General features: G+C 44.8%; 1 protein-coding gene across 3 annotated transcripts in view; it reads left to right on the top strand.

The window, feature by feature from the left end:
• Positions 1-20,882, top strand: part of LOC115173623 (atrial natriuretic peptide receptor 1) — a 126,622-nt gene that overhangs the window by 72,380 nt on the left and 33,360 nt on the right. For all 3 annotated transcript variants that reach the window (XM_029731898.1, XM_029731897.1, XM_029731899.1), the window contains one exon: positions 2,339-2,474. In XM_029731898.1, coding sequence (XP_029587758.1) covers positions 2,339-2,474 — 136 coding nt within the window. The remainder of the gene's footprint in view (positions 1-2,338; positions 2,475-20,882) is intronic.

Genomic DNA, 20,882 nt, shown 5'->3' with positions numbered 1-20,882 from the left:
GAAGCATCTTCAAGGTTAATTTGCAGGGCTTCTCCAGATGTCCCATGTCCACAGTGGGAAGTTAGACAGTTCTAACCACAGGGGAATATGATCTGTTTCTCCATGTCTGAGCGATGTGAATATATGGCCAGTTTGGCCACACGTGTAAATCGCAGCTCCTAGTCTGGTCTCTAACACAAACAAATAAAGGTTTGACTTATGAGCCTGTGCTAAGCATTCTATAATAGTTATAGTTACACAGTTACATTCAGGGTCAGGAAATCCCTATGTCAGCTTGACCTCTTTCAAGGTTGATTCAGGACACACAGTCGCGGTTACAAACACAGACTCACATGCAGGCGTGTTTGACTCTGACTCACACAACAACATGTAAATACACTGTATATACAAAAGTATGTGGACACCCCTTCAAATTTGTGGATTCGGCTGGAGTGGTGTGAAGCTTGCCGCCATTGGACTCTGAAGCAGTGGAAACGCGTTCTCTGGAATGATGACTCAAGCTTCACCATCTGGCAGTCCGACGGACAATTCTGGGTTTGGCGGATGCCAGGAGAACGCTACCTGCCCCAATGCATAGTGTCAACTGTAAAGTTTGGTGGAGGAGGAATAATGGTCTGGGGCTATTTTTCATGGTTTGGGCTGGGTCCTTTAGTTCCAGTGAGGGGAAAATGTTAACGCTACAGCATACAATGACATTCTAGACGATTATGTGCTTCCAACTTTGTGGCAACAGTTTGGGGAAGGCCTTTCCTGTTTCAGCATGACAATACCCCCATGCACAAAGCGAGAAATGGTTTGTCGAGATCGGTGTGGAAGAACTTGACTTGCCTGCACAGAGCCCTGACCTCAACCCCATCGTACACCTTTGGGATGAATTGGAGCGCAGACTGCGAGCCAGGCCTAATCACCCAACATCCATGCCCGACCTCACTAATGCTCTTGTGGCTGAATGGAAGCAAGTCCCTACAACATCATGCCTTCCCAGAAGAGTGGAGGCTGTTATAGCAGCAAAGGGGGGACCAACTCCCTATTAATGCCCATGATTTTAGAATGAGATGTTCGACGAGCAGGTGTCCACATACTTTTGGTCATGTAGTGTATATGTGGGAGATATATTATGTACAACCTACCTAAAAGCAAGAGATCGCTATGTGCACAGGTAAAATCCGGGAAATTGCTGCTGGCCGTTGAAACAGGTTAGTATAATGGTAAAATAGAAGAGGAAAGATTATGTAACTATTGTGGGGCGGCAGGTAGCCAAGTGGTTAGAGTGTAGGGGCGGCAGGTAGCCTAGTGGTTAGAGTGTAGGGGCGGCAGGTAGCCTAGTGGTTAGAGTGTAGGGGCGGCAGGTAGCCTAGTGGTTAGAGTGTAGGGGCGGCAGGTAGCCTAGTGGTTAGAGTGTAGGGGCGGCAGGTAGCCTAGTGGTTAGAGTGTAGGGGCGGCAGGTAGCCTAGTGGTTAGAGTGTAGGGGCGGCAGGTAGCCTAGTGGTTAGAGTGTAGGGGCGGCAGGTAGCCTAGTGGTTAGAGTGTAGGGGCGGCAGGTAGCCTAGTGGTTAGAGTGTAGGACTAGTAACCGAAAGGTTGCAAGATTGAATCCCCGAGCTGACAAGGTAAAAATCTGTCGTTCTGCCCCTGAACAAGGCAGTTAACCCACTGTTCATAGGCCATCATTGAAAATAAGAATTTGTTGAGTTGCCTAGTTAAATTAAGGTAAAAAATAAATAAAAATTGTGACCTCAAATAAATAGAGAATGAAATACATTTTATTCTCTATTCCCTTATCTACCACGATATACGCTGGTCCTTATTCTAGAAAGTCCACCAGATTTACCCTGGCATTATGTGGCTGAGTGATGAGGAGAAACGGAAATGTTTTTTTGTCCATTGTGTATTTCCATTTGCGGATTTTTTTGATAAAGCCTGGAATAAAAGAAAAATGGTGACTTATAATTAAATTCTAAAAATATTTAGCTCCTATATAGCAAATGGCACTTATGTATATATATTGTGTGTACTGTAGGCCTGTCTCACACTTGAATCTTCTCTTTGTGCCAGAGTTGGTTCAAATGCCTTCCATTTCATTTTTCTGGATTTATTTATCTGTATACACTACCGGTCAAAAGTTTTAGAACACTACTCATTCAAGGGTTTTTACATTATTTTTACTATTGTCTACATTGTAGAATAATAGTGAAGACATCAAAACTATGAAAGAACACATATGGAATCATGTAGCCACCAAAAAAGTGTCAAAATATATTTTATATTTGAGATTCTTCAAATAGCCACCCTTTGCCTTGATGACAGCTTTGCACACTCTTGGCATTCTCTCAACTAGATGAACCTGATCGCAGGAGGCTTCTATGACGGCGTGATGCTTTACTCTCAGGCCCTGAATGAGACCATGACAGAGGCAGGGGGCCGGCCGCGAGGGGACACCGTCACCAAGAGGATGTGGAATCGCACGTACCATGGTGAGTCATTGCAGATACACACACACACATGTGTGCGCACGAACACACACACACACACAGAGAGGATGTGGAACCACACGTAACATGGTGAGTCAATGCAGATACACACACTCACAATGCTGTGTGTATCTGCTGGCTTTAAGGCCTGTCCATTGAACAGAAAAGGTCACCCATCATCTGTACACTGTTAGAAAAAAAGGTGCTATCTAGAACCTAAAAGAGCTCTACCTACGGCTTTTAAAGGGTCATGACTGCAGTCAAATTCCACATGACCATTTAATCATGGTAATTAGGCTTCTTCAAGCTCAGATGCTGCTGATGGTCATTAGTAGCCTAACAAAATTGCTAACTGCCTGGTACTCAGCATTCTATTCACTCTGACATCAATGCAAATGTAATCAAAATTGAATCAAACACTTCGTGAGAACCCCTAAGCTCATGTTGCGAAACATTTCTATAGACAATTGCGTGAGAAAACAGAGTTTTGATGACCTCTACTAAAAAGAGGACTATATTTATTTCTATAATTTCCTAATATTAAGCACATTGGTTATATTTACAACAGGAGTATAGCCTACCTGGCTGGCATGAGAATAAACCACGGGAAAAGCGTCCTCCATTCACTATTTAAGTGCATAGATGACAGGTATTTTTTCCCCTGCTCCTGTTTTGAGTCAGGTGCATGATAAGGGTCCATTCTAACTCAAAACAAATTTCACACATATATTATTTAGTATATGTAAAGAAAAGATTAAATCAAGAATAGTCTGATGGGTGACAATATTAGCCTAATAATATATTATCACTTGTGAATGATGCCCAGCTTGTGAGCGGTAAGGCAAGAAACAGAGCATGCCTTTTTTTCAACTTTTTCAAATCATAGTTGCACACCTCATGTAGCCTAGCACATAGGCATATATATTTGATAAGTTTTGTTTCACAACTAAAGTGTAAAAATGCACCTTTATAATGAAAGCATTACATGCATAATCGAATTTGCGGTCACTTTTGAAAATTGTGTTTTCCCGGTAATTGATTGCATTTTGGAACATGCGCTCTTACAGCCTACTGCCGTGTGCACATTGCTGCGCTGATAATGTGAAATAGTTTCTAAACATTTTAAGCTAAATGTTCTGATCTGTTGCATCAGCCTCATAGATTTTGAACGTTTTTATTTTTAAGCTAGTGGTTGTATTAATTTGGGATCTATGGCATCCCACAACTGTCCCAGACTATGTTTGGAATATTTATTTCTCGCACAGAATAGGTCAACTTTTGTACTATTGGGGGATAGGAGATTGACATAGGCTAGTGCTTTTGCTATTCGTTAGACCTACTCATCTTGTTGGCTGACGAAATGTAAATGTGGACAGTTCTTCCAATATCTTCAATATGCACCTCGGCAGTTGCGTACCTGATGTGTCTGTCTTCACTTGTGTCCTGTGAGAAAAACGTGATGGACATTGGCTAATAAGAATTGAGATACAGTGCATTTGGGGAAGTATTCAGACCTGTCACGTCATGGCCAGTATAAGGGTTAATTAGTATTGTAGTTTGGTCAGGACGTGACAGAGGGTATTTGTTTTATGTGGTTCAGGGTGGGTGATTGTTCTGTGTGTAAGCCGTATGCTTTACCAGACTGTTTGTAGTTGTTCGTTCGTTTCGTTTTGTTATTTTGTATGTTCATTTTTGTAGTTAATAAAAATCAAGATGAGCATACACGTACCTGCTGCGTTTTGGTCCTCTTTCACCAACGACAACCGTGACAGAATCACCCACCACTCAAGGACCAAGCAGCAGAGGAAGGAGCAGACGGCGTTCGAGTTGGACTGGCGGGAGAAGTGGACTTGGGAGGAAGTTCTGGACGGGGCCGGACCTTGGCACCAGGCTGGGGAGTATCGCCGCCCGCAGTGGGAAATTGAGGCAGCCAAGGCAGAGAGGCGGAGGTACGAGGCCATGGACGCGCTGAGGGAGAAGCACGAGAGGCACCCCCAATACATTTTTTGGGGGGGGCACACGGGTAGTTTGGCTAGGCGAAGGAAGAGCCGGAAGCCAGCTACCCGTGGTTATATGGAGGAGCGTATGGGGTGGAGAGCGCTATGTTTCGCTGAGAAGCGCACTATCTCACCCATACGCACGCACAGTCCGGTGCGAGTTATTCCAGCCCCTCGCAGGTGCCGTGCTAGAGCGGGCATCCAGCCTGGTAGGAGGATGCCTGCGCAGCGCATCTGGTCGCCGGTACGCCTCCGAGGACCAGGCTACCCAACTCCCGCTCTACGCACGGCTACCATCAGGCCCCTGCACAGCCCAGTCTGCCCTGTACAAGCACCCCGCTCGTACAGGGCTACTAGTTCCATCCAGCCAAGGCGGGTTGTGCAGGAGGTAAAATCTAGACCGGCTGTGCGCCTCCATAGCCCTGGGTTTCCAGCTCCTGTCTCTCGTGCGGACCCGGAAGTGCGTCAACCCAGTCCGACTCATCCTGTTCCCGCTCCCCGCACTAGCCTGCAAGTGCGTAAACCCAGCCTCGCCAGTCAACAGTCGTCAGAGCTTCCCGCCAGTCAACAGTCGTCGGAGCTTCCCGCCAGTCAACAGTCGTCGGAGCTGCCCGCCAGTCAACAGTCGTCGGAGCTGCCCGCCAGTCAACAGTCGTCGGAGCTGCCCGCCAGTCAACAGTCGTCGGAGCTGCCCGCCAGTCAACAGTCGCCGGAGTGGCCAGACTGCGCTGAACTGCCGGAGTGGCCAGACTGCGCTGAACTGCCGGAGTGGCCAGACTGCGCTGAACTGCCGGAGTGGCCAGACGGCGCTGAACTGCCGGAGTGGCCAGACTGCGCTGAACTGCCGGAGTGGCCAGACTGCCCTGAACTGCCGGAGTGGCCAGACTGCCCTGAACTGCCGGAGTGGCAAGACTGCCCTGAACTGCCGGAGTGGCCAGACTGCCCTGAACTGCCGGAGTGGCCAGACTGCCCTGAACTGCCGGAGTGGCCAGACTGCCCTGAACTGCCGGAGTGGCCAGACTGCCCTGAACTGCCGGAGTGGCCAGACTGCCCTGAACTGCCGGAGTGGCCAGACTGCGCTGAACTGCCGGAGTGGCCAGACTGCGCTGAACTGTCGGAGTGGCCAGACTGCGCTGAACTGCCGGAGTGGCCAGACTGCCCTGAACTGCCAGAGTGGCCAGACTGCCCTGAACTGCCGGAGTGGCCAGACTGCACAGACTGTCCCGAGCTGCCAGACTGTCCCGAGCTGCCAGACTGCCCAGACTGTCCTGAGCTGCCAGACTGCCCAGACTGTCCCGAGCTGCCAGACTGCCCAGACTGTCCCGAGTTGCCAGACTGCCCAGACTGTCCCGAGTTGCCAGACTGCCCAGACTGTCCCGAGTTGCCAGACTGCCCAGACTGTCCCGAGTTGCCAGACTGTCCCGAGTTGCCAGACTGCCCAGACTGTCCCGAGTTGCCAGACTGCCCAGACTGTCCCGAGTTGCCAGACTGCCCAGACTGTCCCGAGTTGCCAGACTGCCCAGACTGTCCCGAATTGCCAGACTGCCCAGACTGTCCCGAGTTGCCAGACTGCTCCGAGTTGCCAGACTGCCCTGAGTTGCCAGACTGCCCCGAGCTGCCAGACTGGCCAGACTGCCCCGAACTGCCAGAGTGGCCCGACTGCCGGGAAAGGCCTGAACCGGAGCCACCTCCTGATATAGGTGGGTTGGGGAGGGGGGGTGTAGCACAGTGCCGTCGTTGACGGCAGCCACCCTCCCTTTAGTAGAGGGGAATTTTTGTTTTGTTGTTTGGGGTTGTTGTTTTTGTTTTGTTTTTTGTTTTAAAGGTGCTTCCGGGGTTAGCACCTTTAAGGGGGGGGTACTGTCACGTCCTGGCCAGTATAAGGGTTAATTAGTATTGTAGTTTGGTCAGGACGTGACAGAGGGTATTTGTTTTATGTGGTTCAGGGTGGGTGATTGTTCTGTGTGTAAGCCGTATGCTTTACCAGACTGTTTGTAGTTGTTCGTTCGTTTCGTTTTGTTATTTTGTATGTTCATTTTTGTAGTTAATAAAAATCAAGATGAGCATACACGTACCTGCTGCGTTTTGGTCCTCTTTCACCAACGACAACCGTGACAAGACCCCTTGACTTTTTCCACTTTTTGTTACTGTGAGGACAGATGCTGGGAGATGAGAAGCAAGTACAGGGTGTGATGATTAAATGGAAAAATGGACATAACAAAACAAGAACAGCGTCTGGATGGGGGGAACAAAACTACATTAACCTTTCTGGGGGGGTGGGACGCTACCGTCCCACCTGGCCAACATCCAGTGAAATTGCAGAGCGCCAAATTCAAAAGCAGAAATACTCATTATAAAAATTCATGAAACATACAAGTGTTATACATCGGTTTAAAGATTAACTTCTTGTTAATCCAACCATGGTGTCAGATTTCAAAAAGACTTTACGGCGAAAGCAAACCATGCGATTATCTGAGAACAGCGCCCAGCAGACAAATCATTACAAACAGTAACCAGCCAAGTAGACGAGTAACAAAAGTCAGAAATAGCGATAAAATGAATCACTTACCTTTGATGATCTTCATATGGTTACACTCACAAAACTCCCAGTTACCCAATAAATGTTTGTTTTGTTCGATCAAGTCCCTCTTTATATCCATAAACCGTTTTGTTAGTGCGTTTTGTTCAGTATTCCATTGGAACAAAGCGCGGTCACAAAAGACAGACGAAAAATTCAGAAAAAGTACCATAAAGGGTCGTAGAAACATGTCAAACGATGTTTATAATCAATCCTCAAGTTGTTTTTGTCATAAATAATCGATCATATTTCAACCGGACAATATCTTCGTCAATAGGAAAGGAGAAACAAGAAAGGTGCGCTCCCGGTCACGCGCTGGCTTCATGTCTGGAAATTTCCACTGTCCACTCATTGAAAGTGCTGTTTCTCCCTCATTTTTCAGAGTAAAAGCCTGAAACAATGCCTAAAGACTAGCCACATGTCTTTGTATGGTGGATAGGCTTTCAATGGAATAGAGACATTTTAAAATAATAGCACTTCCTGCATGGATTTTCCTCAGGTTTTCACCTGCCATATCAGTTCTGTTATACTCACAGACATTATTTTAACCGTTTTGGAAACTTTAGAGTGTTTTCTATCCAAATCTACCAATGATATGCATATCCTAGCTTCTGGACCTGAGTAGCAGGCAGTTTACTTTGGGCACGCTTTTCATCCAAAATTCCGAATGCTGCCCCCTACCCTAGTGAGGTTAATGGATAAACGGACATATAACAAAACAAGAACAGCGTCTGGACAGGGGGAACAAAACGGCATTAATGCAGACACAGGGATCAAACTGAGGAACAGACAGATTTAAAAAAGTGAAGGAGTCCAGGTGAGTCCATTGATGCGCTGATGCACGTAATGATGGTGACAGGTGTGCGTAATGATGGGCCACTTGGCGTCCTCAAGTGCAAGAGAGAGGGAGCGGGAGTAGACATGACAGTTACGTTACAGCCTTATTCTAAAATGGATTAAATTGTTTTTTCCCCTCATCAATCTACACACACTACCCCATAATGATGAAGCAAAAACTGTTTTTTAGAAATATTTGCAAAAAACAAATGAAATCACATTTACATAAGTATTCAGACCCTTTACTCAGTATTTTGTTGAAGCACCTTTGGCAGCAATTACAGCCCCGAGTCTTCTTGGGTTAGACGCTACAAGCTTGGCAAACCTGTATTTGGGGAGTTTCTCCAATTCTTCTCTGCAGATCCTCTCAAGCTCGGTCAGGTTGGATGGGGAGCGTTGCAGCACAGCTATTTTCGAATAAGGCTGTAACGTATCAAAAGTGAAGGGGTCTGAAAGTTTTCAGAATTAACTGTAATTGGGTACATTTTCTAAATAGAGTAATCCTGTTACCTAGGCATTCTCTGTGTGAATACAATGTAATGACGCACTTCAAAGTGCTTAAATGTGCATAAAATCTGCAAAAATAAATTAAAGTGCCGTAATTGGAGACCTGCAGTTACCACACACTGTCAGTGCTTTTAAACGTTGAAATGTTAGTCTACTTCTCACAAGGCGCTACCTGCTCTGCACAAAAGACCACCCGTTGCCATTCCATGTCTCCATAACAACAACCTAACCCACAAACCGACTACCCCCCCGTCCCCTTACTTCTAAAACTGATTACACTGACCACTGTAGAGAACTCACAAGCACCTCTTGCTGTCTCCAATAAGCACTCACCAGCTAATCAAAGGGTGAAAAGGCATTGACATGATACAGCGAAGCAATTTAAGCAGTTAAAGAACGTTCAATATCAAAGATGGCAGCGCAAGCACACACATGATGTATAATCACATGTATTTGTGAAGATTTTAGAAGAAGCATGTCAAACGCTGTTTAAAATCATTTTTTATGCTATTTTTCTCGTAAAATAGCGATAATATTCCAACCAGACAATGTTGTATTCATTCAAAGAGGCAAAGAAAAAATGGCGAGGTCTCGTGAACGCGCATCTCCAATATCTCTGTCACCAGGCAGTCCACTGACAAACTGTGCTCCTGTTATCTGCCCAGAGACAGAAGACACCCCATTCCACTTTCTGGCGGCTTTAGAGAGCCAATGGAAGCCTTAGAAAGTGTCACGTTACAGCACAGATGCTGTAATGTTCATAGAGATGCAACAGAAGGACAACAAATTGTCAGACAGGGCACTTCCTGTATGGAATCTTCTCAGGTTTTGGCCTGCCATATGAGTTTTGTTATACTCACAGACACCATTCAAACAGTTTTAGAAACTTTAGAGTGTTTTCTATCCAAATCTACTAATTATATGCATATTCTAGTTTCTGGGCAGGAGTAGTAACCAGATTAAATCGGGTACGTTTTTTATCCGGCCGTGAAAATACTGCCCCCTATCCCAAAGAAGTTAAGCACCAGCTGTCAGAGCAGCTCACAGATCACTTCACCTGTACATAGCCCATCTGTAAACAGCCCATCCAACTACCTCATCCCCATACTGTATTTATTTATTTATCTTTCTCCTTTGCACCCCAGTATCTCTACTTGCACATTCATCTTCTGCCCAGTGTTTAATTGCTATATTGTAATTTACTTTGTCCCCATGGCCTATTTATTGCCTTACCTCCCTTATCTTACCTCATTTGCACTCACTGTATATAGACTTTTTGTTTTCTTTTTTTCTACTGTATTATTGACTGTATGTTTTCTTTATTCCATATGTAACTCTGTGTTGTCGTATGTGTCGAACTGCTATGCTTTATCTTGGCCAGGTCGCAGTTGTAAATTAAAACTTGTTCTAACTAGCCTACCTGGTTAAATAAAGGTGAAATAAATGCAAATAAAAATACATTTGGAAAAATGTCTAAAAACCTGTTTTTGCTTCGTCATCATGGGGTATTGTGTGTAGATTGATGAGGGGAAAAGTAAGGCTGTAACGTAACAAAATGTGGAAAATGTCAAGGGGTTTGAAAACTTTCCGAATGCACTGTATACATAATATAATGTTTTTTGGGGGGTCCGGGGGACCCTAGCGGCCGGGTTTCCTGTGCGACCACTTATGTCGCTTATGCCCAGGGCCGGCCCTGCAAATCATCACCTCGCAGGTAAACCATAACTTGATTGCATTGATCGAAAAAATACAATAATAAGATTACAAATTACCCTCAAGGGTCTCTCATTCTGTAACAACGCCTCTCGCCGGAGGGGGGTGTGTGGAATCAGGACCAGGAGGGCAGATGGGTTCCAGGGTAATAAAATGTTTATTCAGGCGGTCCCGAAGGCACAGCACAAACACAAAGGGAAAACCGCACAAAAGTCATATGCACCCACAGGGAAGGTGTGTAAAACCAGACAGGTGTGTAAAACCAGACAGGTGTGTAAAACCAGACAGGTGTGTAAAACCAGACAGAACTAAACGAAAAGGAAAATGGGATCGGTGGCAGCTAGTAGGCCGGCGACGACGACCGCCGAGCACCGCCCGAACAGGGAGAGGAGTCACCTTCGGTGGAAGTCGTGACACATTCTGACAGCGGAATGATTCGCTCGTCATACCAAAGTCCATCCTTCTCACTTGAGGCCTATCCAAGCTCTTATCTCTGCTTTTGTTCTTGATGTCGTCATGCAAACTTCCCTAACGAGTTAGCTCACTGGGCACCGTTTGCGTTGCTTCACCAGCGGGACTTCTTTTCATCATGAAGATAAGCTCACCGCGACTGATGGTCACATTCAGCGACAGCCTGTTACAGCACCATGATTCATATCTGTGTTTGATAGGATTGGATTGTAAGATGTCGTATGGGTACATTGTCAAATTGACGGTTTGCCTCCAAGGACTTATATTGGGTACATTGTGTTTGGTGGCTGACAGGGAATAGCATAATGTAGGGAGAGAGAGAGAGAGAGAGAGAGAGAGAGAGAGGAAGAGATAAATAGAGGAAAGAAAGAGACAGAAGGATAGAAAATCATGAGAGAGAGCGATGGAGACGGACACTGAGTAATACGGCAAATCTTGACCACGGGTCTATCAGGTGTCTAACTGTCGGAGCTATTGGCTGCTCCAGCCTGAGGGAGAGCACCAACTTCAGCTCTATTCTATTTTTCTTCCATTGTATTGACCAGCAGGCTGTCTGCCCCTGACTGACTCACTGAGGAGAACAGCACAGTCCCTCAGGGATTACGTGTCTGCTCCGGCCAAGGCACGCAAGAGCCAGTGACCTACCACAGTCACCCCCCCCCCACGCACGTGTGTAACAGAGAAAGAGAGAGAGTGTCTGTGTGTTTGTATGTTTGGTATTTAGTATTTTATTAGGATCCCCATTAGCTGCTACTCTTCCTGGGGTCCTGAGTGTATATGAGTGTGCGTGTTTGGTATTTAGTATTTTATTAGGATCCCCATTAGCTGCTACTCTTCCTGGGGTCCTGAGTGTATGTGTGTGTGTGTTTATTGAGACTACGTCGTGGGAGGGAAGCGCTCTCTCTCTTTCTGTTCTACAGGTTATTTTAAGCCATCTCTGCTGGGTTGTCTTCACGTGTCGGCTGATAGGAGTAAAAGCATTTTGACATGAGATAATACATAGAGGGTAGAGGTGAACTCCTCAGCGACCGTACACAGACACTGGAATGTGTATGTGTGTGTGTGTGCGTGGGTGCCTGTGCGTGTGTGTGTGTGTGTATAATTTACAGTATAAACACCCAGGTCTGTGCATGTTCTTGACTGGATTCAAGTGTGATACTTGTGCGTGTGTGTGTGTGAATCTGTATTAACAGTACTTTACTGTAATGTTCCGGACCTGTTCATCGCTATCCATGTTTATGTTTATGTCTACTGTTCATGCATAACTACCAGGGGTTGGTGCCTTACGGTGGCATTATCAGAGCCATGTAAGGGCACAGTTAGAACAGGTACTGCTGGCAAGTATAGCACAAAGACGTTGATTGGGCCTAGTTTTTTGGCTTGGTACTCAAGAAATGCTGGCGACCATGCCAGAAGCCAAGTGTGAGTTGGCTTGGGGGCGTGGTTTGATATGTTTCTTGGGTGTGTCCTTGCCACCACCAAGACACAACCATCTGTCAGAACCTGGCCCGCAACTGTTTCCCCCCCACTCAATCACAACAAACAAACCTCCTGCAGGTTGAGTTCAATAACTGCCGGAGGAAGCTTTGTATAGGTCAGTAGCCAACAGGGTAATACAAGAAGAATGCAATTGCTGAAATTATGTAGATATTCGAAATGAAGTGTTTTGATACGTTTCAAATGTACTAACAGGTCCATGTAGAATAAACAACCTTTAAATAATACCATAGAAGCGGTGTTCCGCTAATATAACAATGTGCACCTTTCACCTGCCATAGTCATTCCCAGCCGATACAGAAATTCCTATCGGCATAGTGTCAGGTGGTAATGGGGCTACCTTGGCAAACAGTGGTCATAACTTCCTATGTGATGTCTCGTATACAACAGGAGTTCCCTGATCCTGTTGCAGAATACACAGGGTTCCTCCTTCCCCATATTGACTGATACCGTTCAATTCAATCATTTAAAAAAAGACAACACAAGTAAAAGTTGTGTCCAGTAAAATGTTAATGCTGAGGGCCAGGTCTCTCTTCGTTTAGAGACCTCAGAATCAAGCCCGTCTGTCAGTCTGGACTTCATCACAGCATCTTGCATTGTACTGGCTCCATACATGTTTCTGTGAACACATACACACATAGTCACTGTTCTATTACCAATGTCAGTTAGGAGAGGTCATATCTGACACACAAACAGGTGATATTTTGACTTTTGAACAGATCATACTGAACATACCTAACTCTGTTCTCCCCATCGACCACCGTTGGTGAGCAGGCAAGAGGTGAGGCTGGAGGTAAGGTCTTTGCCAGCGCCCCATTTATGCACATGGCAGCGTAGATCAGCTCCTGGCCCCTAATCAAAGATACTGGTTGGTCACACACAACCACACACACAAAGCACTGATTACATACATTATCAATGGTTTTATGATTAGCATAGTGGAACCAACCTGATCGCTGCATTCACCTTTCTATTTCACTTCAAATGTCATGATATGTAATGTGAAATATAATGGTAAATGCAGTGATCAGGCTGGTTCCACCAGGCTAGGTTATGAAGGTCAATTGGGACAAAACTTGAAACTGTTTTGACCTTTGACCAGGTCAGATGTCACCAACTTGATTCAAGTTTCCTCCCTGAACCATTTCTAGGAATGCTCACAGCGAGGGCATGTCTGCGTGATGCTGAGGCTCCACTTGCTGGTAACCCTAACCTTAACCACACTGCTAACCTTATGCCTAACCCCAGTCTTGTGTAGCCATACCTCCAAAATCACGTCATTGTCACACCTCCCTTGGAGATTTGGAGAATTTTGTATTAGCCAAAACGGTTTGAATTGACCGCTGTGTTCATCACTGTTTTCAGACTGGGTAGGACACATTTCCGTATGCTAGTTTGCAGCATTGCAGAAAATGAAAGACAACCTGCAGGAAAAACTGAATTATGTTTTTCCAGAAGTGTGCTCTATAAACAAAATCAAGGTTTTATTCTGAGATTTCCTTGCCATCCTCACGCACTGTTGTACCTACTACACTAATCTAGTGAGCACCTTTGGAGCTTCGCCCAAGCAAGACGTTTGATTGGTTTGACGTGTTGCGAGGCGTTACTGATTTACAGCGTGTTCCCACCCCTATTTAGCAATTTTTCCCATTTTGGTTCTGGTTTTCGACAAGGCTAGACGAACCCTAACCTTAAATTATGGCCAAAAAGCCATTTTTTGTTTTCATTAATTTTATGATATAGCCAATTTAGAATTTGTGGCTGTGACAACTAGTGGAAACCCTAATTAAATGCTTTACAGATGTAGACTGATTGTAGCTCAAGATTGGATTAGATTCCTGCTGGTCACGTCGTTATAGTCAGACTCAAAAATGCATTGAATTGTTTAACTTGAGTCAAATGTTTCGGGTAGCCTTCCACAAGCTTCCCACAATAAGTTGGGTGAATTTTGGCCCATTCCTCCTGACAGAGCTGGTGTAACTGAATCAGGTTTGTAGGCCTTCTTGCTCGCACACACTTTTTCAGTTCTGCCCACAAATTTTCTATAGGATTGAGGTCGGGGCTTTGTGATGGCCACTCCAATACCTTGACTTTGTTGTCCTTAAGCCATTTTGCCACAGCTTTGGAAGTATGCTTGGGAACACGGTCCATTTGGAAAACCCATTTGCAACCAAGCTTTAACTTCCTGACTGATGTCTTGAGATGTAGCTTCAATATATCCACATCATTTTCCTCCCTCATGATGCCATCTATTTTGTGAAGTGCACCAGTCCCTCCTGCAGCAAAGCACCCCCACAACATGATGCTGCCACTCCCGTGCTTCACGGTTTGGATGGTGTTCTCCGGCTTGCAAGCATCCCCCTTTTTCCTCCAAACATAACGATGGTCATTATGGCCAAACAGTTCTATTTTTGTTTCATCAGACCAGAGGACATTTCTTCAAAAAGTTCGATCTTTGTCCCCATGTGCATTTGCAAACCGTAGTCTGGCTTTTTTATGGCGGTTTTAGAGCAGTGGCTTCTTCCTTGCTGACCGGTCTTTCAGGTTATGTCGATATAGGACTCGTTTTACTGTGGATATAGATACTTTTGTACCTGTTTCCTCCAGCATCTTCACAAGGTCCTTTGCTGTTGTTCTGGGATTGATTTGCACTTTTCACACCAAAGTACGTTCATCTCTAGGAGACAGAACGTGTCTCCTTCCTGAGCGTTATGACAGCTGCGTGGTCCCATGGTGTTTATACTTGCGTACTATTGTTTGTACAGATGAACGTGGTACCTTCAGGCATTTGGAAATTGCTCCCAAGGATGAACCAGACTTGTGGAGGTCTACAATTTTTTTTCTGAGGTCTTGGCTGATTTCTTTTGATTTTCCCATGATGTTGAGCAAAGAGGCACTGAGTTTGAAGGTAGGCCTTGAAATACATCCACAGGTACACCTCCAATTGACTCAAATGATGTCAATTAGCCTATCAGAATCTTCTAAAGACATGACATTTTCTGGAATTTTCCAAGCTGTTTAAGGGCATAGTCAACTTAGTGTATGTAAACTTCTGATGCACTGGAATTGTGATACAGTGAATTATAAGTGAAATAATCTGTCTGTAAACAATTGTTGGAAAAATTACTTGTATGATGCACAAAGTAGATGTCCTAACCGACTTGCCAAAACTATAGTTTGTTAACAACAAATTTGTGGAGTGGTTGAAAAACAAGTTTTAATGACGCCAACCTAAGTGTATGTAAACTTCCGACTTCAACTGTAAGCTTATATTAAACACAATAAGTTACGACCTAACTAAGTTGTAATGAGGTAGCTAGCTAGTTATCGAGCTAGCTAGCTATGCTAATGTTAGCTAAAACATTAGCTAGCCTGCCTCGCTAGATAACGGTTGTTAGCTTGCCTCGCTTTATCAAATGATAGGTACCTAGCTACATGACCAGCAATAACGTTATCTAACGTCGTTAGCTAAGTTATACCAGAGGTCATTATATTCCAGTATCTCTGGTTATGCTCACCACCACCAGTCGTTGCACACCAAGCTAGAGATACTGGTGCCTACTTGGGGACGGACAAACTCCAAGCACCTATTCCATACTAGTGTCCTTCGGCAGTGCATGCAAACCATAGAACTTTGGCTGTGGAGGCATGGTCAATCCATATATATGTTTTGATCTAACCCAAGATTGACCACAGTCGTTTCCAATGGGAGCAAATTAATCATAGACGTCAGAACAGACAAGGAAGTGGGTGGGGCCAAGCATGAGCTAGCGAGATCCTATTGTCGCGTTCTAGCAGGTATTTGCATATTTCCGTTCGGGAACGCCTACTTTGAGAAGTGCACAGTAACTACATTCGCCCTTGCACTCCTAAACAATGCACATTTTTTTCACTTTGGCAAAGGGTAAAGTCGACAGAGCTTAGTCCACTCTGGTCATAATAGATTCTAGTTTTGGGAACAGAAAAATGTATTGAGATAAAATGTTTCATCGCTGAGAAAATTTGGGAAATGTCGGACAAAATTTATCTCGCTCCATCTTCTCCCACTGCCAGCCACTGTGCTTCCTCTCATCACCATATTTGGCTTCAGATCTGCTGCAAGCAAGCCTGTTCTTTTTTTGTTTGGAACACAGCCCTGCATCCCCACCATCACACAATTACTGTTGTTTTTTACGCAAGCCAAAAGCAGTCCCTTACAAATCGCAAACTGGGTCAGGTGGGCGTCATTTGAAAGCTTACAGTATCTATTGCCAACATTACTTGCTAAGTTATAAAATACAATCTTTCAGTGTTATGCTTTCTTGTGCGCAGAGAATAGAGTCATGAGTGCATTTAGGTGTGTGTTCCATGTCAATTCTTTTCACAATACGGCGAACATGGGCATATTCTGTTCAGGAACTACCCAGGGTATGACGCCATGTCTTCTTTGTAACTGTACATCGAACATTGCAATTATAAATGTCGATACTGTAAATGAAATGAGTTTTGTTGTATGGAAATGTGAAGAGCACATTTGAACTCATGGGTGTGTGGTTTGCTTGTATGAATTCAAAGCCTTATTTATTATAATCCTCAACGTTTCATCTTCCAGAACACACCCTCTCCATTTACTGCATTCCCCTCACTTAACTCAGACAACACCAACATGTGCAAAAGTAATCCCATTGGCAGGAAGGATGGGGGCATCTTCTTGCTGCAGGTGTTGCTCCCACTTAGAACGTCTTACAGTTGAATACCATTCAGCGCTGTAAAGCAGAGACTTTGAGCTCAGGTATAGCAGGGGTAGGCAACCCTGTTCCTGGAGTGCAGCAGGTACCGCAGGATTTTGTTCCAGCTAGGCGCCACACCTGACCAACTTAGCTAATTGATCAGTTCAGTGATTGCCTAAATTCAACACTCCTGCGGCACTCCAGGATCAGGGTTGCCTAGCCCTGATGTATAGCATGTTACTGTACACAGACACTGTCTTCCTATTTATGCGCTTATCAGAGACCAAATCTGCCATTTTGTAAAGGGGAAATGGTTCTACCTGGAACCAAAAGAGTTCTACCTAGAACCAAAAGGGTTCTTCAAAGGGTTCTCCTATGGCCCTCAAACTCAACTCTGGACCTCGAAATCAGTTCCACTGCATTTTTTCATTGTTCCCCTCTAATCAGGGACTGATTTAAGACCTGGGAAACCAGGTGTGTACAATTAATTATCAGGTACAACAGAAAACCAGCAGGCTCCGGAACTCGTAGGGGACAGCCAAAGAACCCTCTTAGGTTCTTTTTTTTCTAAGAGTATAGGTTATGTGTGCTCTTGGGACATGTAGTTTTTGTGTGCAGGACAATGACTGACTTCTTCACAAGCTATCCAATCCCACAAAATGCCACTCAACAGTAAACTTCATTGTGGCTTAATCCCTTTTCCTCTCCATAGACAGACACAATCCGTCGGCCATTTAAAAAAAACAGATGCTCAGGCTGCTGCCTAAATGGCCTGTCTGCTCTACTCTCTCTCCTCCAATTATAATCATCCCTCTTTCCTTTCACCCCTTCATCTCCATCCTCTCCTCACCACCACCGCTTGATGCTTGATATCACACCAAGAGAACAGTCTCCCTTTGACAGGCGCCTTAATTCAAATGTTTAGCCACCACGTCTAGCTAGAATTTAATCAGGCTCTATTTGTATTGATGCTGTTCTGAAGACGGACCAGCCATCAGAAAGCAGTAATAACACCTTTAGGCCTGAGAGGGGAAAAGCGAGAGAGAGGGGAAAGAGAAGGTGAGGAACACCTTTCTAATGATGAGTTGCACCCTTTTATTGTCACATACACTGGATAGGTGCAGCGATGTGTTGTTTTACAGGGTCAGACATAGTAGTACAGCACCCTTGGAGCAAATAAGTTAAAACATTTATTTATTTTTTACCTTTATTTAACTAGGCAGGTCAGTTAAGAACAAATTCTTATTTACAATGATGGGCTACCCCGGCCAAACCCAGACGACGCTGGGCCAATTGTGCGCCGCCCAATCACGGCCGGTTGTGATTCAGCCTGGAATCGAACCAAGGTCTGCAGTGATGCCTCTAGCACTGAGATGCAGTGCCTTAGACCGTTGCGCCACTTGGGAGCCTCTGAAGTGCCTTACTCAAGGGCACATCGCCAAATTTTTTCACCTTGATGGCTCAGGTATTCAAACTGGCCCAATGCTCTAACCACTAGGGTACCTTCCACCCAATAAACTTGTCTCTCAGTCCTGACCAAACCATTCCTCAGAAATGTTACAGTGTAAAGTGGGGATTTGGGAAAGTTTGCATTGGATTTGCGTCATGAGAGGACGTCCGGTCAGCTAATTGCTCCTCTGTGGCTAGCGTATGTAAATAGCCAGAGAGATGGAGACGGATGTGGTGTAGAATTGGAGTGAGCCCCGCTTATCACATTAGTTGATGGGGCCTGAGTGAATTTGAACTTGGTGATATAGAATGTATGACGTTTTTCTGTGTTGGGAATGGTTACAAGGTTTTCAACGCCATTTTCTCTGATTTCATTAATACAGTCATATTCACCACCCCTGTAGATAAAGCAAACAATGACCATAATCATTTTCATTCCTTTGAATCAGACATTTATGCACTTATGCTGAAACCCCTCCACAAGACCATCCTACCAAGTGCTGGTCACCTGAAGACCTTAAGTTACCATAATAGACAAGCAATGAGCACCAAGACAATTTTTTTTGTCAGGAGTATTACCTTTTTCCAGGAGTAATATACTGTCGTATGAATTACTTGAAATTATGTGTAATGGCCTACGGGATGAATTTGGCCTAGTTCGGTCCTCTGCTGGGTTGACTTCATGTGTCGGCTGATAGGAGGAAACACACGGTGACATGAGTTAATACGTAGTAGGGTAGAGGTGAACTCCTCAGAGACACTACACAGACACTGGAATTAGTGTGTGTGTATGTGTGTGTGTGTGTGTGTTTGTGTGAAGAGAGAAATGCATGTAAGTGCGTAATGTTTATAGTCTCTTCTTTGTTTTCCCCAAATAATCAGGGCTCTATCCATCCTCCACGTCCAGTCCTGCATGTGTGCTGATTAACCTTTTTACTGCAGTGGGCTAAATCAGTTTCACACAGAGTGTTTCTTGGTAGTCTTAAACAAATCTACTTTGAAACAAAAGTCTACACCTCACACACATGGTTCTGGGTTTAATAAAAGAAGACATCTGTACCATGTCAGATATAGAGTTAAAATGTATTACATTTTGAGTTTGCGTCCCAATATTGCACTTTATACACAGAAAACGGAAGTATAACAAAACCGTTTGACATAGAAACACCAGATTTTCGGCAGCTTTTTTAAAAAATGTAAAAAAAAAAAATTATATGAATAACATTCCACCCATGAGGCCACTAGGTCATTTGACAGCAGGAAAGGGCTGCGACACATGTGGGTTCTGTCAGAACACATGACGGTACAGGACCAGAATAAAAGCAAGGAAATCTAATAAAGGGGAAACAGAGCATCCTGTTTATCTCTCCCATCTGGGCCCCCTCGCCCTCTGCCTCTGTCATACAGAGAGCAGCACAGCAGAGCAGCACCCTCCCCTCTTAAATCAGTTTTACCCTCACACTTGGTCTCTGTCTTGTTGCATCTAATCCTACCCAGTGTGCTGGTTACAATTTCATTATTATGAGGTGTTTTGTGACGTCACGTTCAGGTTGTTTACCAGCTATAAAAGGACATTTTTGAGACATCTTTTTAGCGATCAGAAAAATACATCTTTAACTGGTTGTAGTCTGGTAATCTGACCAGATCGTCTGGATGACGTCGTGAAAAAATAAGTCTCTAGATCGCATCTCTACAACCAGAAAACTGGTTGACAACCAGATAACGGCGTCATTATGCTACATTTTGTCAGCTAGGTAGGCCTACACTCTATTCTTGTATTTTGTCCCTCCTCAAAACTGCTCTATCCATTTAAATTGGTATCTCTCTGTCCAGGCTCTCACTCTTGTTGTTTTACTCTCTTTTATTTTATTACACCTTTACTGTACCTGTCTCTTCTTTATCTTCTTCATCTTGTACTCTTGTTACTATCTTGCTACTTTACTTGTCTTTTCATTACGCCATCTGTTTCTCCTTCCTTCTCCCCATTGGTCTGTTCCTCTAAGCTCGCTTTCCCGCTTTCTCTTTATCGACGCTCCCCGCCTTCTGAGGTCTCTGTCACTTTTTTTGCTATCCATCCCTCTTCACACTATTTCTCCCTATCTCTTCTCCTTTTCCTTTCTAGTTTTACAGAGTGGGCTCACTTTCTCTGACCCGCCACCTCTACCCCCAACCGAAGACTGCCAGCAACTCGGCCTCAACGTAACCTCAGCTTTCTCTAACTTTGCTATCACGTCCTTAAAATGTATTTTTTGACTTTCATTGCTTCAAACACCACAGTCTCTTTTTACCCCCCCCCCCTCTTTTTTTCTTCCCACATTATCGGCTTGCTCTAGCTGGCAGAGTGTTTGATGTCAAAGGCAGCTTGGACTCACAGAGCAAAGAGCAGACACACACAGTCAGGCCACCAGAGTCAGAGCCATGTCAGCTGCCCCTGACTGGCACAAAATGGACGCAGGTCGCCTCGTCACCCTCATCAGTGGGAAGGAAAACAAAGGCAGCCTGTGATGTCAGTCTGAGCAGTTTGCTTGGTCATTATTCTTGTACTGTAGTTCTGACGGATAATGTACAGTGTTTGACTGTCATAGCCACATGCCGTGTTGATATAGTGCCCTTCTTATCCCAGTGTGGTCTATATTACATGCTGTGTATACTA

The sequence above is a fragment of the Salmo trutta genome, chromosome 34 (genome assembly GCF_901001165.1).
Source record: "Salmo trutta chromosome 34, fSalTru1.1, whole genome shotgun sequence".
NCBI classification, from domain to species: Eukaryota; Metazoa; Chordata; class Actinopteri; order Salmoniformes; family Salmonidae; genus Salmo; species Salmo trutta.
This window is presented reverse-complemented; position numbering and strand designations above follow the sequence as displayed.